The sequence below is a fragment of the Cervus elaphus genome, chromosome 17 (assembly GCF_910594005.1).
Source record: "Cervus elaphus chromosome 17, mCerEla1.1, whole genome shotgun sequence".
Lineage (NCBI taxonomy): Eukaryota > Metazoa > Chordata > Mammalia > Artiodactyla > Cervidae > Cervus > Cervus elaphus.
In genome coordinates, this window is record NC_057831.1 from 36,399,288 (window position 1) to 36,414,969 (window position 15,682).

Genomic DNA, 15,682 nt, shown 5'->3' on the forward strand with positions numbered 1-15,682 from the left:
AAATCAGTAATCAGGAATGTACATGTATGACAGCTCAGAGAGCTTTCTAGAATTAATTGAACTCTACTATTGCTTTCATTCATTCGAGGGTCAGGAAAATAGTAAAATTTCAGGCTATGATAACAGATATATTCCACGAAGAAACAAACTTTGCAGTCAAGAGAGTCTTCTGGTGCTTTTTGTTAAATGGCCTATTCAGGGTTTCTTTTAACAAATGATATCTAGTCACCACAGAAAAATAAGGATAAAAATTTGTTATCACAGTACTAATTTTACTTTATAATGGTATTTAAGAAGTTGTGGGAATTAGGACTAAATTTTTTCCCTCCTTACATTGTCCTTTTATAGTATTATCCAAAAATAGAAAAAAGATAAATATACACCTATTAGAAACAATAACAGGAAGTATAATTTTTGATTCTTGAATTTGATCTGATGTTACAGAATGCTTTTGAAATTCATCATTAAAAATTGGAAGAAGAGCAATAATTTTGAAAGAGATGGAGAATGAAAAAAGACTATTTTTGTTTGATATTTAAATCAATTATAAAGTTAAATTATTCAAATATTATAAAAGTGATATAGAACTAGGATAAAAAATTATATATAAATATATTAGCCTGAAAAATATACCCTAGTATGTACATGTATATGTGTGTGTGTATTTATGAATTTAATATATTAGTATACATAGTATCACAAGTGGGAAATGGGAAATTTGTCCAATAAATGGGACTGAGTTTTTGTTGAGTATATGAGTTAGGCTAAAGACAAACTTGTTTTATATACATACATGTATATTCACATATAGGACCTTCAAATATAGTATCTTACCGGGAATCTTATTTCATCTCCACATAAATTTTATTTGGTCTAGTTTTATAAGAATGCTGTACTCCTCAAGGTCATTCAGAGGTCTAGGGTTAGTTTCATCAAGTTACTGTCTTCTGGGACATTGTCCATCTTCTCCATGGTCAGAGCTAGGTTTCTGGTGCATCCTCATTCCAGCTTGTGATGAAGGGGAGGGGATTTGTGGTGAAAGGGAGGGAGAGTAAATGTGAAGCAAGGGATTGCCTATTAAGCACAGGACACAGAAGGTGCACATATTCTGTTCGTACACATTCTGTTAATGCAGATCTGATCACTTGGCCCTGTCTACCTGTGTGAATGGTTAGGAAATGTGGTCTCCAGCTGGGTAACTGTGGCTTCAGCCACAACTCAGGGGGAGAAAGAGCTCCAATATTATCAGAAAGAGAGATTATACACTGGAGAGAGTTAATAGTCTGGGCCATAGTAGTTATATGTAAATAAAACATCAGTTTAAATCCTCATCTTTTACCATACTTTGAAATAATTCCAAGTAGAAACATATAGTCAAACCATATGATAAGCATCCAAAGTTGTTAGCATAGCATAGCACCAGGCAAATGGCAATAAAAATAAGTGCTTTTTATGGATTATATCATTGATCTTTACAATGACCCTATAAAAGATACTGCAATGGAGAAGGCTCCATTTGGTAAGCAAAATAGATCAAAGACAGTTCACAGAATAAGAAGTACAAATGACAAATAAGGATTTTTCATATCTTTAATGTTATGATAAAAAAGAAATGTAAGTTTCAAAATGAGAAATCATTTTCACTAAATTAGGAAATACTTTACAAAATATTCAGACCTTGGATAGGGTAAGTTGAAGAATATAAACTGCCAGAGCCAGTGTGTGTCAGGAGCCTTGATACATGTTCATATTCTCTGTGATTCAGAAATTTCATTTTCAGGAGTCTTTACTAGAAAGAAAAAAATCAGACTGAGAACAAAGCATTATTTAAAATCATACATACATAAAATTGGAAACCATATAAATGTCTAAAAACATTTTAGGGAAAGTGACTAAATGGTTATATATACAAAATGTAGTATTATGCATGATTAAAATAGTTTATAGTGCTAACAACATGGGATCTGATGAGATGTTAAGTAAAGATATTAGGATTTAAAATGATCAGAAATTGGATTTAAATTACATTTTAAAAAAAGCATAGAAAAGATCCTGGAAGTAAATATGTTAAATGTTTCTGGGTGTTCTCTGTTATTCTTTTGCTACATCTTGGCTTCTTTATTAGCATCTCTACATTTATTAATCAAGAGGTTTCTTTATTTACTCCTCCCTCCCCCCATTGGATGATCTAGGAGAAAAGGTACCTACATTGTTGGTAAGGTATATAGCACCTGGCCCAGTGTAGGTAATGCATATTGATTGGGTAACATTGGATGATGGGTCTTGAGATGACCTAATCTTTTTATTTTTCACCATGGACCAGCAATAGTTATATAATCAGAAAAAGAAGACAAATTTTTTGTTAGAAAAAGTTTGTTACAATTTTCTTTAGTAATCAGCCTCGTTTTCTAATGGTTGAACGGGAAGCAGAGTGATTAAAATCTAGATTAATGTAGAAATGAAAAAAAATGTATTCTTTGTAATAGGATTCTGTCCATTGTCCCAGCACCATTCCCTTGTATGGCCTTGGGATTGTGTTGCTCTGCCTTGTGAAAGTAGAATCTGTGCAGTGTTTCATGTGCACCTATGGAAATAAAACCTATTCGGTCAAGTCTTGTGGATTGCTTAGTACGATTTGCTATCTTGGCTTCTCTGTAGGTACTCTTGGTTGGCTGCAGTTAGACAAAGAATACTATATTTGGAGAAAAGTGTTATAATGGGACCTGATTTCATTTTTCCCTTTTCCTCCCACCTCTTCCCCTTAAGATTAAATATTAATATGTTCTGTAGTTGGGGACAATTTAAGTCTTTTAAAGTTGGGTCAAGTGAAACTTCCCATGTAATATTTGTTACCATTCTCTTAAATGTGCCAGTTAAAAAGGTTTGACAGAAAAGCAGTAATTTTAAAAAAAGTACTGTTTGCTTCTGGCTTGTATGAAATGGATATTTTACCTATCCGCTCAAATATTTGGAAATTGTCAAATGAGATTTTCTAATGACACGGCATGTGGGGTAGAAAATTCTGCAAAGGCAGCTAGAGGCTCATTTTCCAGACCGTAAATCACATATGTTGAATTGTGGTTGTCTAGAAACATGTTGTCTATGTTTATCACCAATGTATGTAAGATAATATGAAACTAGTTAGAAGCAGTGTGTAACAGTTAAAGTAGGGCGTTTTCATTTGGAACAATGCTGACAGAATAAAGGTGGAAGGAAGAAAATTCGATAACATTTAACTGATTCTGCCTTAGAAAAGTGAGGAATATGCCTTCAGATTTAAACCTGAGTGTAAATAGGTGAATTTTTCTTAGAGATGAGTATCGATGGAAGCAAATGTGCCTTTGCTCTCTGCACTTAATTAAGTCCATTAATGAATGAACATCACCTGTTAAGGTAATTGGTGTTTTCTGAACTGAAGAAGCCTGTGTGTGGCATCTAACAAGTCAGGTTCAAGCAAAAGATGTCAGCGACTTAAGACCCGGGTCACGTGACCCGGTCCGTGCACCAGTCCTGGAAGCTGTGGATCAGATTTCAACTCCAGGCAGCCCTCCCAGCCATGTGGGTTTAGCCAAATCAGAAGCAAACCCACACTTCCGAAAATGTTAGGAGCTGCCCTGGGCTCTCCGTGGGGCCTCTGGATCTGGAGCTGCGTTTTACATCAGAGCATTATCGACCGAATGGAACTTTAGTGTTGTGGTGGCGTTTCGATCGTTTCATCCAGGCTTCGTCAGATCTGCCAGGCGCCATGGGGGCTGGAGCTCTTGCCATCTGTGTGAGTAAAGGCCGCCTCTGTCTCGTGGGCGCTGCCAGGGCCCGGGAGAGGCCTCTGCCCTGCTGGTTTGGAGGAGATGTCTGTGTGACTGCGTTTCCTTCTTAGGAGGTGTGGGGAGATTTGTGAAGTTAAATTCCTAACTATTCACATGGACATTCAGCAGTATTGGGGGGTGGTATTCCGTATTTTGTCCGCTTTCCTTTTCCACATGAAGGAAGATGTGTGCTGAGTTTACCCAGTTAAGTAAACTTACATACTGTATGTAGATCACTCTCCAGCGTTTTAGACTTTCTTGTTCTGAGTTAAGTATGAGTTAAATTGTAGTTATTCGAAGTATCTTGTGCCTAGATTGAGAGCAAATTAAAAGAATTAAAATAACCGTCAATTTCTTTGCTTCCAAGAATGTATGTACCATTTTTCTATTTCACTTTTTGTTTTCATTTAGTAATTCTAGAATTTTTGTTTTCGCATGGTTGCTAAAAGTGATGGTGAAAGAACTAAGTTGATAAACGTGTGAAAATCCTCAACCAACCATACAAATTTCTGGTTATAATATAGTAGCAGTAATAAATAACACTGATATAAAATCCATGGAGAAAGGTGTGTATTTCTAGGGCTGAAATTCATGAATTTTCAAAAAAAGCAGTTCTCTTGGTGCTTACATGTAATCTTTTGCAATAACCCAATATATCTACAATTACATAAATTACAGAATGCTGTAATTAAATCTTTTTAATTAATACACAGAAAATCAGTCTCAAATTGGTACTGTATTCCAAGGGGCATTTTATTTGTCCTGGAGATTTACTAAATGAGAAATATCTTATTCTGTATTATCATCCTTAACTGCTCTCTAGTGTTTCATCACATTTTGATCAGATCCTGTGAAGTGTCAGAATGAACTGTATTTTTGTTGTAGTTCTGGTGGCATCCTAAAATATCTAGAAACATCTGGGAAATTTTTGACACGTAGGCCCAGAATGGCCACCAGATGGTGCACTAGCCCCACGGATTGAATTTTCTTAGTAGACCTGTAGGATAAGTCCCTGGTTTTCAGCTCAGAACTTTTCAGCATCCTGTGTTCCTGTCTTCCTAACTCTTTCCCTTTCAGCCCCGATGCTTGGATGTCTGTAGCATCTAGGTGTGCAGCTGGTAATCTTTTTATCACTCCAAAAAAGAGTTTCCTTCAAGATCTTATTTTTCTTTGTGGAAAAAACTGAACTTATATTTGACTACAGACACAGGTCTGCATTTTTCCAGCTTTATGAAAGAAAGACTTTAGAGCTGGAAATGTGTAGAGTAAAGCAGCAGATTGACCTGTTAGTCCTGACATTTGCAGACATCTGATTGTTTGATTGGATCTTTGCTACTTGCTCTTAGTCGCATATATTGCTTTTTACCTTGACTGAAATGCAGACTAACCCATGTATGAAAGTCCATGTTTTTCCTTAATTTATATCCAAAATATATACAAAATTTCATTTAAGGTTGATATAGAAATCATACAATTTAAGAGATTATTCACTCCCAGGAGAAATAATTCTTAATCATTCCTACTCTTTAACTTTAGTTTGGTCTTTGATTGTGCTGTGTCCCAATTTTATTATAGGAGGAAGCACATTTTTAGGAATTGAAGCATAGTATTTCTGGAAAAAAGGCCATTGAAGATCAAAACACTTTGTGTTTCTGACAGAGAAGTGAGAACTCTTTAAGTAACCATGAATGAGTGCATGTGGGCTCATAAACTTAACAGTTTGGAACTTTGCTACTTAGACATATGTGTAGTAACTGCTCAGTGTCCTGTTACTGAAGATTGTTGTTCTTCAGACAAAATAATTGAGTACCAAATGTTTGTAAAGTGTGTGTATGGGTGTGTGTGCATGAATTCTTGAAGTGGGAAGACAGGTTTAAAGATTTTAAATTCCTAGTTCTATTGACTTTCTCGTTCTCGTTTCCTTTTGATTTTTTTCTGTTTTCCAAATTGCTAGTGCTGTTAGTAAAACTGTAATGGACTCATACCCTTACTTAAATTACATAGAAGAGGTTGATTCTTTACTGTGACATACTTACTTTTCGTCAGAAATCACCCCCAGGCAGAACAGGAAACATACTTGCCAACTGGCGTTAACTTAGTTTCTAATACACTTTTGGATGACAAGTCAACAGAACTAGGTAAATCCTGAATCTTTCAGATTCCCTGCCCTTCCAGTTCTGTCCAAGGTGCCATGTGGTCATTTTGAGGATAAGTGGACTGAGACTGGGGGGTGGATCTTTTAATGGATGAATAAAGGGGGGGCCTTGAGTGCCTATGTATAGGTTCTTATACTCTTGACTATTCAGCTGTGTGAGTGAGTTTAGGAACCAAGTCAGTGACTGGTGAATTTGGGGTTCAGTTCTCTTGGTATTGTCAGGCCCCAGCTATCACTCTGTCCTGACTTAGCCCCAACTCTTGGTGGTACTGGCTGCAGTTTGAGGGGTATCCCAGGCTTTATCACCTTTGTCCTTAATGTGGGCACATCCACTCCTGTAGCTTCCCCATCTGGTGCTATCAGCTAGCTTATTATACACACAGCGCAGACAGGCCACAGTACAAAAAGGCTCGCGGACCAAATCAGGATACTCTTGTAGATTTATTGCACCAGCCTAAGACACAGCACAAAGCAAGGGGGAAAAGATGAGGTAGGTTTACCTACTTGGAAAGTGTTTAAATGGGACCAAAAGACCACACTCCCCAAATCCTGTGGTACATAATGTTCATCTTTCCTGTCTTTCTTGCCTTCTTGACCATATCAACCTTCTTTGATTATGTTACATTTTTGAAGACCAAGATTGAGTGTGAGCTGGCTCAGTGGATGGAGTGTATCTGGAGACAGCACAACTTGCTCTGTCGTCAGGGGCAAGTGTGCCTAGGTGTAATTGTAACTTGCTAAGACACCACTGCACAGCTATGAATTTTTATGTGCATATCGCAGGCAGAAAGCACATGGGGCCAGAATGGGTAAAATCAATGGGCAACTTAGTAAAGACATAGATATTTGGTGTCTCATCAATGTCAGGTGCTCAACCTGGTTCTCCCATCCCTTCTTAATCACCTTCATCTTTTTTCTATGTAGAATATGTCTACCAAGTTATCCTATGTCCTTATGTACTGTCAACACTTAGTTTTCTATCTGTTCTCCTTACAGTTTCTCTTGTTCTCAATTTAGCTGAACCAAATCTTCCTAAATAATACAGCAAACAAATATTATGTAAGAGCAGAGGTAGACCATCAGAGGTAGCCTCTTGGTAGTTTCTAGTTTGATTATTTGGTACCAATTTCCTCCCATGCAGACTACATTTAGGTTTCTTAAATGCCGTAATGAATTTCTTAATTTTTTTAAGCTTTATTTGAGATTTTTGAAAAGCATGGGCTTTGTTGGGAGCCTGGCGTACCTGAGTTTAAATATTGGTTATGTTACTATACTCTGATCGCAGACATTGAGCAGTATGCTACCTTGATAGTAGATTTTGGGGACTATTTGACTGTCTGTTTAACTTCTTAGCATAATTTCTGTCATCTAGTAGGCAATCCTGGTGGCTCGGATGGTAAAGAATCCTCCTGCAATGCAGGAGACCTGGGTTTGATCCCTGGGTTGGGAAAATCCCCTGGAGGAGGGCATAGCAACCCATTCCAGTATTCTGGCCTGGAGAATCCTCGCAAACAAAGGAACCTGGTGGGCTACAGTCCGTGGGGGTCCCAAAGAGCTGGACACAGCTGAGCAGCTAAGCGCAGCACCACAGCACAGTAGGCAACAGTTTGGACAGAAGGGGTCATGTCTTATTTGCATTACTTGCTTTTTGCTCAGGACTGGGCAGTAGTAGTTGTTCAAGAAACATTTGCACAGGACAGATCAGTCATGGCCTAGGTTTTGCAGTTCCCTGGGTATATTTTATTTTTGAAGATCTTCAAGCATCTGAGAGTGTATCTGCAAAAGCATCTGGCTTCTTGGTGGTGTTTTTTTGTGTAAATGCAGAGTTTTCTATTAACAAGAATTAGCAGGACAATTATAAATGTTTTGTACTTTTTTTTTTTTTTTAATGTTTTGTACTTATAACTGTTCGAGTCTCCAATTGAATATCTCAGGAATTCTTACTGTGAAGTTACATGTAGTCAAAAGATCCCACCCATCCATTCCATCTCAGATGATGTTCAGTCTGGTCAGTGCATAGCTTTCCCTCAGGTGGGCATGTAATCTGCTTCAATCAAGGTAATTAGCACTGCATGTTCCAGTAGATAAACCTTGAAATCTCAGTAGCTTGGGGCATGAAAATTAATTTGTGGATTACTTAGAGTCTCATGCACGTTGTCAGAATCTCTGTCCCATCTGGTGGCTCTGGTATGGAGGCTTCCTCCATTCTGTGATCTATTTATTATCTTAGCATATTAGCATGTATCCCCTAAGTTATATCAGGGAAAGAAATGGAGGAGGCACACATATTTTTATCTGCCTCACTCTGGAAGTGACTCATTACTCTTCTCATGATTCATTGCTTTGAACTAGTCACATGTTCCCACCTCAATGCAAAGATAGTTGGGACATGTGTAAACAAACAGTCTCCCTGGCTGTAACCTAAATTGCTCAAACCAAACAAAGAGAAGGACATATGTTCCGTGATTAGGGTAGCAGTCTGTCTCCCACTCCCTACTCAATGTAAACAATGAGTTAAGTACACCAAGTGCTGCTGGCAGATATGAAGAGAGAGGGCAGCCTAAAGATCTGCTTTTAGTTAATTGATCAATAAATGGTCAATAAATGGCATGAGCCATTGCATCTACCAAGTTAGGCTTCCATTCCTCTCAACTCCTTAGTACTATTTTAATGTGTTAGTAAATGTCATTATTATTTTAGCTAGTTCAAGCTGGAATTTCAGTTGCTTGCATCAGAAACAACTAATACACCTCATCATTTGATGACTTACTGTTCTGTGGTTTGGGAAAGCTCATCATGCATTGGAATGAGGCAGGATTTGAAAGGCTGGAGACATGGCTTTGAGTCTTGGCTCAGCCACTTCCTGGCTTGCCCAACATGGCCCTGAGCAAGATGTTTAACCTCTCACTTTCCATCTGTCACAAGGGAGTACCAGTAGTTGAACTGGATTGTTGTGAGAAACCAAACAAACACTAATGTGAAAATACATTGTGAACAGTACAGCATCATAAAATATTATCTTTGTTACATGGCTGTCTGCTTGCCTTAAGGTGGTTTCCTTAATACTATCATTATCTGCTTTAAATAATATAAAAGGAACTCTATAATCTGAAGGGACTATTTATATTATTGGATTTAGATCAAATTTCAAACAGGATTAAACATTTAATTTTGTTTTTTTAAACACTAAGCCAAGTGCTGAAGAAGACTAGATTAATAGTCAAACAAAGATGTGTCTGTCTTCACATTTTGAATTGTGTTGCAAGGAGAATTTTCATGTTTGCCCTTCAGAATCAGAAGTCAAACAAAATAGGTCAATAACAGAGTGATAGATAAATGTATCTCCTCAGTGTGGGTAAAGTCAGTAGTATCTAGGTTATTTCAGGGTTTGTTTTTTTTGAAGAATGGTTGGCTCTGTGGATGGGTTTAATTTGTTAATACCTGTGCAGAAGATTTGGGGGAGATTTTAGTTACAGTGGTGGAAAATGCAAACTAGCATGAAAGAATTAGGCCAGTTAAGTAGGGAAGACTATACTATAATGATAACTTTGATTAATTCTGTTTCATATCTTAAAGCTGACCTAGGGAAACTAAATTTCAGAGAAGCTTGTGTCCAGTAGTTTGTGAGATAGAAATCATAAGAAAGCATATTTGAGTTGTTCTCTGTAACGATGAATTGACAATATGAATATGACAATAGTTGATGAAGGGGTAGTATAGCAAGTCATAACACAATTATTTATGTGTCATATAATTAAATATAAGTTCATATAGGTAACAGGCAGTTTGGAGATTTTTGTTTAAATTTATCATTCAAAATGAGTGTTTTATGGAAAGATTCTATATGATTTTATTTTATGACAATTCTGAATTATTAGTTACTCCTTTAAGACTAAGTTGGGAGAGTTTAGCATATCAGATATCAAAATAACAGGAATTAAAACAGTTTAATAATGACTAGCTACTAGAAGAAGGATAATTGCTGTATTTCTTCCTCTTTCAACTAGAGATGGATCAAAGATATAAATATCAAAGTAAAATCATAAAAATACTAGAATAACACATGTGTGAATTTAAAGATTAATTTTGGGTCAAGGAATATGTTTCAAAGGAAACCCAAGCTACAAGCCTTGAAGAAAAAGATGGATAAAGTTTTCTGCCAAATAACCAAAAATGTCTGTGCAACACAAATATCGTAAGTTAAATGCCAGAAGGAAACTAGAACAGATATTTAAAACACACATGACTAAAACAAGATTAATTATTTTAATATACAAAAAAATTCCTACAAATCAGTAGGAAACAAGAAAACTACCCAATTAAAACTAGGCAGAGCTTATGACTAGGAGGCTCACAAACAAGAAACAAATGCAAATTCACAAAGAAAATTGCTCAATCTCATTCATAGTTAATTCATGAAATTTTTTAGTACTCATGGTTGATAAAATGGGAAACAGGCACTGTCATATGCTATGAATCAAGCTGTAAACCATGAAAGCATTTTTGTAGGGCAATGTGGCAATACTTATTAAAATTTATGATTTATACAGTAATTTAAGTTAAAGGGGAATTTATTTTGCTTTCATATAATCTAGTAGCAAAAAGCTCCTCTTTTAACTCTTGGAGGTAGTATTAAAAAAATTACAGCTTTATAAACCTGTCCATCTAGCAATTGTCCCTCTAAGAATTTATCTTATAGGTATTTGTACAATTATGTAGAAATGTTTTCATGATTGCTTATTGCTGAAATACTTGTAATATCAAGAACTGTAAACAACCTAAACATCAGTAAATAAGATTGGTTAAGTCAGTTATAGTGTCTTTATAGTGTAATATTAGCAAATATATGTGCTAATATGGAAAGACCTCCAGAATAAGAAGCAAAAGCAGGGTAAATACACAAATAGTATAGTTACATTTGCCTTTATATCTATGTGTGTGTGTATATATATACACACACCCACATTTTGTTTATTCATCTTTTGATAGGCTTTTGAATTGTAACCTCTACTTTTTGACTTGTGAATAATGCTATTATGAACATTGGTCTACAGGTACCTATTTTAGTTCCTGATTTTAGGTTATATACTCGAAGTGTAATTGATGGATCATACAGTAATTCTATATTTAATTTTTTGAGGAACCTCTGTTTTCCATAGTGCTATATCATTTTACATCATCACCAGCAATGCATAAGTGTTCCAGTTTTTCTACATCCTACCTAGCTCTTTATTTTCTGGTTTTTTTGATAGTAACTATCTTAATGGGGGGACTGCCTGGTGGCTCAGGCAGTAAAGGATCTGTCCACAATGCGGGAGACCCAGGTTTAATCCCTGGGTCAGGAGGGTCCCCTGGAGAAGGGAATGAATGGAGTTGCAAAGACCCCACTGAGCGACTAACACTTTCACTTTTCATCTTGATGGGTGTGAAGTATATCTAATTGTGGTTCTGATTTGCATATGGTTAATGAGTAGTGAAATTGAGCATTTTTGTGCTTATTAGCCACTTGTCTTATCATTTTTTGATAAGTGTTTATTCATTTTTTGAAATGGGTTTTGTTGTGTTGAGCTGCATATGTTCTTAAACATATTTTGGATATTAGACATATCAGATATATGATTTGCTAATACTTTTTCCTATTCTGTGGATTGTCTTTTCACTCTGCTGATAGTATCTTTAATGCATAAAAGTTTTTCACTTTAATGAAATACAGTTTCTTGGTCTTTGTTGCATGTGCTTTTTGGCATCCTTATTAACTTTTGCTATTTTGTTAGGTTACAGTTATTGTTTCTTGGCAACATTTTTCTAATGAGTTATTTCAAGAAAATTGCGATGTTCCTTTATTCTTTTAAAAGTACTGTCTGTTTAGTTGCTGACTATGTTCCTTTTTTTTTTACTCACATTTCAATGAGATGGATTTTTGTACTTCAGTATCAAGAGGGTCCTGTGGGGTGTAGCGATGAGAGGCTAAGGTAGCTTTTCAAGTTTTCAACCCTGAGACTCCCTCCTGTATTGCTACCAAAGGACTATTTTCTTGAATGTGGCCCTCCTGTTTGCCCATTGCTCTGCCTTCTCTCAGAAGCTCGCCTGGTCAGGAGAGCTTTACTGCCTTTTCTTCATAAACTTGCTCTCCAAGGTCATGAACTATTAGGCAGTGAATTTTCCTGGTGCTTCCTGATAACTGCCTCTTGGGGTCCCTGTAGATATTTTCTGTACCTTTTTCCTCTATGCAGCTGAGCCCTGTTCAGCTCCCAGTGTGCTCTATCTTTAAAGTAATACACATTTGTAGGAGATTTTAAAGAATGTCCACTCCTGGGCTCCTACTGATCCTCCCCAGACTCCTCCTAGAGCTGGTGTGATGTCTGTGATAACTTTCCTGTCCCATATTTGCCTTTAGCAGCAATAATACACAAATTGGACTTTATAGTTTTCTGTCTTCTGTTGATTTACTTTTCTGCTTAATCTACTTTGTATGTCTCTGAAAATATAGGTGTTTTGTTTCATAGGGTTTTTTTAAAAACAGTATGTATCTTTTTAAAAGTATTAACCTAAATTAAATTATCAATTAAAAATGATGAATCAAGTATTCCTTTATTGCTTTGATTATATATAAACTTGCTGTGTAGTAGGAGTCTATATTGAGTAAACAGTTAGCTTAATTTGCAATCAGTTCAAAGTGTGTGAGGTTAATTACATGTCTCATCCTTGAAAATATTGAGCCGTAATGCCAAGATTGCCTATTTACACTGTTAATAGGCGCAACATACTGACTGTACTTTAGTAAAAGATAGAATAAAGAACAGTTAGCAGAAAGAATGTTAATTTAGGTTTTAAACATATAGACAGGATTTCTAAGAAAACTTTGAATTTCTAATAAAAATTTTATAAATTTTAATACTGATGTGCAGAATGATTTTATCTTTCAAAAGTCATACCTGTGTATTTTAAGAAATTGAGATACTTGGAGAATAATTAGATCATTAGACTATCTACCAACCACAAGCCTTGACCATGGTGCCTTTTTCAACCACAGTCTTTAGTTGACACAAACATTTGAATACAGAAGTGGTTAAGGATCTCTGAATTGTTTTGAGAAGAAATCAGAGTAATTTCCTGGAATAAGGATGATAATGATGATGATTGTAACAACTGGTACTTACTAAGTGTGCCAGACACTCTTCTCAGTCTTACATATATATGAGCTCCTTCCAAGCTCAATTATTCGTATACTCCAGGAACTCCTGGTATGCCCAATTCTTAGATGGGGAAACTGAGTGTAAGTGACTTGTCCAAGTTTGCACGGCTAATGAATGATATTGGAATGGGATTCAGAACAGTCTGGTTCCACAATCCATGCTCTAAACCAGTGTGTTATGTTGTGTCTGTAAGAAAATGATAAAATGTGTATGATTTGATCTCATTGTCAGCTGTTTCTGATGCTACATTTAAGACTGCTTTCAAAGTTTCATTATTACAGGTTACTTTTTGGCTGCTTACTCACCAGATAGACCCCATTGACTGAAATTTTCCATGGGCTCTTTTGAAAGATACTTACAGGTTTTTAAACTCACAGATGTAAAATAGTGATGGTTATAGATTTGACTTAATAGCTTCCTTGATAACAGAAGTGACAGTTCTTGCCCATACTACTCTGTAGTAGCTAACACTATGCCTTATTTAGAATATTCAGTTCAGTTCAGTTCATTTCAGTCGCTCAGTTGTGTTTGACTTTTTGCAATCCCATGAATGGCAGCATGCCAGGCTTCCCAGTCCTTCACTGTCTCCTGGAGTTTGCTCAAACTTGTGTATAACTTTATACATTTGCTGAATTTTACTAGGGAAATCTGGCTTTCAAATAGGACCTATTGAAAGATGCTGACATGTCCATGAAAGTTGGTGTGATTCTATAGATTGTAAGATTCAAAATCAAATTGAAACTACAGAAATCCTACTAAAAATCACAATTGTAGAATTTTCTTTGTGTAGCTGTCATGTGTTGCATGTAGTATTTATCATAGTTTGTTACTGTAATTATATGTAAACTACTTCAATGTTAATATAAATTTAAATTAAGGAGAGGAACATGGAATTGGAGTATGATGAAACTCTTATCAGCTCCATGATGTTTACCAAATTACTTCTTAACTCTTTGATCTTTGTTTCCTCATCTCTGTGATGGAGATAGTGTTTCTCTTTTTAGATTGTAAGGTCTACATGAACCTGCACTTACAATATTGACACTTTGGTTAGTTTCATTCATTCTCAAATAGGTATATTTCCCCTAATCTGCTTCCCCTGTCCTCAAATAAAATTTATTGCTTTTTGCCATCATTTTAGTGTTTAGAGTTACAGATCCATACATTTACATAGGATACATGCTTTATTTAAAAAAAAAAAACCTCAATTATGTTAAACCATATTAAAAATTATCTTTTACTTCATTGGGGACAATTTTTCTATTAAAAGGAAGAAACAAACCTATATGAAGTTTTCACTGTGATAACTTGAATGAACTGTAAATTGCATTTTTATTTATAACATGTACAGTTTTGTTGAAATTGCCTAAGTTGTGATTACCTGAAACTTTGGTATTTCAGAGATTATAGCATTCTGAACATCAAAGAGAATTGAGTTGATTTTATGTGCCAATATATCAGCGAGATCTTCAGATACACTTAAATCAGAGAAATAAGGGTTCCTTCTACATATTTATATATTCTAAGTCCTTCAAATTAAAGCTACCTTAAGATGACATCTATAAATTTTCATTTTCAGTAACGTCTTACTATTACAGGATCTGCATGGGATTTCAGTGTTCTGACAAAGGTTTTATTTTCCTGTTAACCAGGTACTTGTGAGTCACACCCCCGGTTACTGTAGTAATCTATCTTAGATACTGCAGTGTATTGCTCCCTCTCTTAGTTACGGTTAAGTTGTGGCTTTAGGTTTCTCATTATCTTTCATTTCTTTTAATCATGATATCCGGGTACGCCATTCCTGACCCTGAGCAGCGTGTGAGAGTTGTTAGGGCTTTAGGTTTGAGTTGACATGAAGATAAGTGAAGACCACTGCTCTACAGCCTCGAGTACTTACCCTTTCCCTCAGGTGATTGTGTAGTAACCATGCAGCCTCCTGTGGTAAATATAACTGACTGCTCTTTCTTCTCACGGTATTTTAAGCAAAGTAAAACAGCGGTTCGGCTGAAAGAAGACATGAAAAAGATAGTCGCGGTGCCGCTACACGAGCAGCGGAATCCCACCTACACCAAGCTGTTTGGAGTCAGTCTCCAGGACCTTCACCGGCAGGGGCTGACCGAGAACGGGGTTCCAGCCATCGTGGGGAGCATCGTGGAGTACTTGACCCTACACGGTGAGTCCAGTCGTGTTGTGTGACTCTGCTGTTTTTACAAAAGAATGTGTCAGTGTGAACTCACCATGCATTATTAGAATATTCCCTAAAACACCTTAATCAGAATGTTGAATTACGGCATAATATACCCTGCCCTTAGCAAAGGATGTTAAGAGCTTTATGACTGTTTAACATTATTTGGAAAATACTTAATTTAGCTCACCATGGAGAAATCACTTTAGTTATTGAGGTTTCTAGTTTGGAATGATTCCTAGTGTTAAGTACTAAAAGGCACTTTTAATATTAATGCTGAGTTCTCTTGACTCATTCCCTCTGAGAGTCAATAGTTTTTAATGTAACAGAATACTTTGAG

At 36.2% G+C, this 15,682-nt stretch overlaps 1 protein-coding gene across 5 annotated transcripts in view; it reads left to right on the plus strand.

Moving 5' to 3' along the window:
• The window catches only part of FAM13A (family with sequence similarity 13 member A), a 323,915-nt gene that overhangs the window by 17,869 nt on the left and 290,364 nt on the right, over nucleotides 1-15,682 (plus strand). For 4 of the 5 annotated variants that reach the window (XM_043871494.1, XM_043871499.1, XM_043871495.1 and 1 more), the window contains exons 1-2: nucleotides 3,554-3,772; nucleotides 15,141-15,330. In XM_043871494.1, coding sequence (XP_043727429.1) covers nucleotides 3,746-3,772; nucleotides 15,141-15,330 — 217 coding nt within the window. In that variant the 5' untranslated portion in view covers nucleotides 3,554-3,745. Of the gene's footprint in view, nucleotides 1-3,553; nucleotides 3,773-15,140; nucleotides 15,331-15,682 lie in introns of those variants that run through there. The other variant, XM_043871497.1, reaches the window with a different exon arrangement.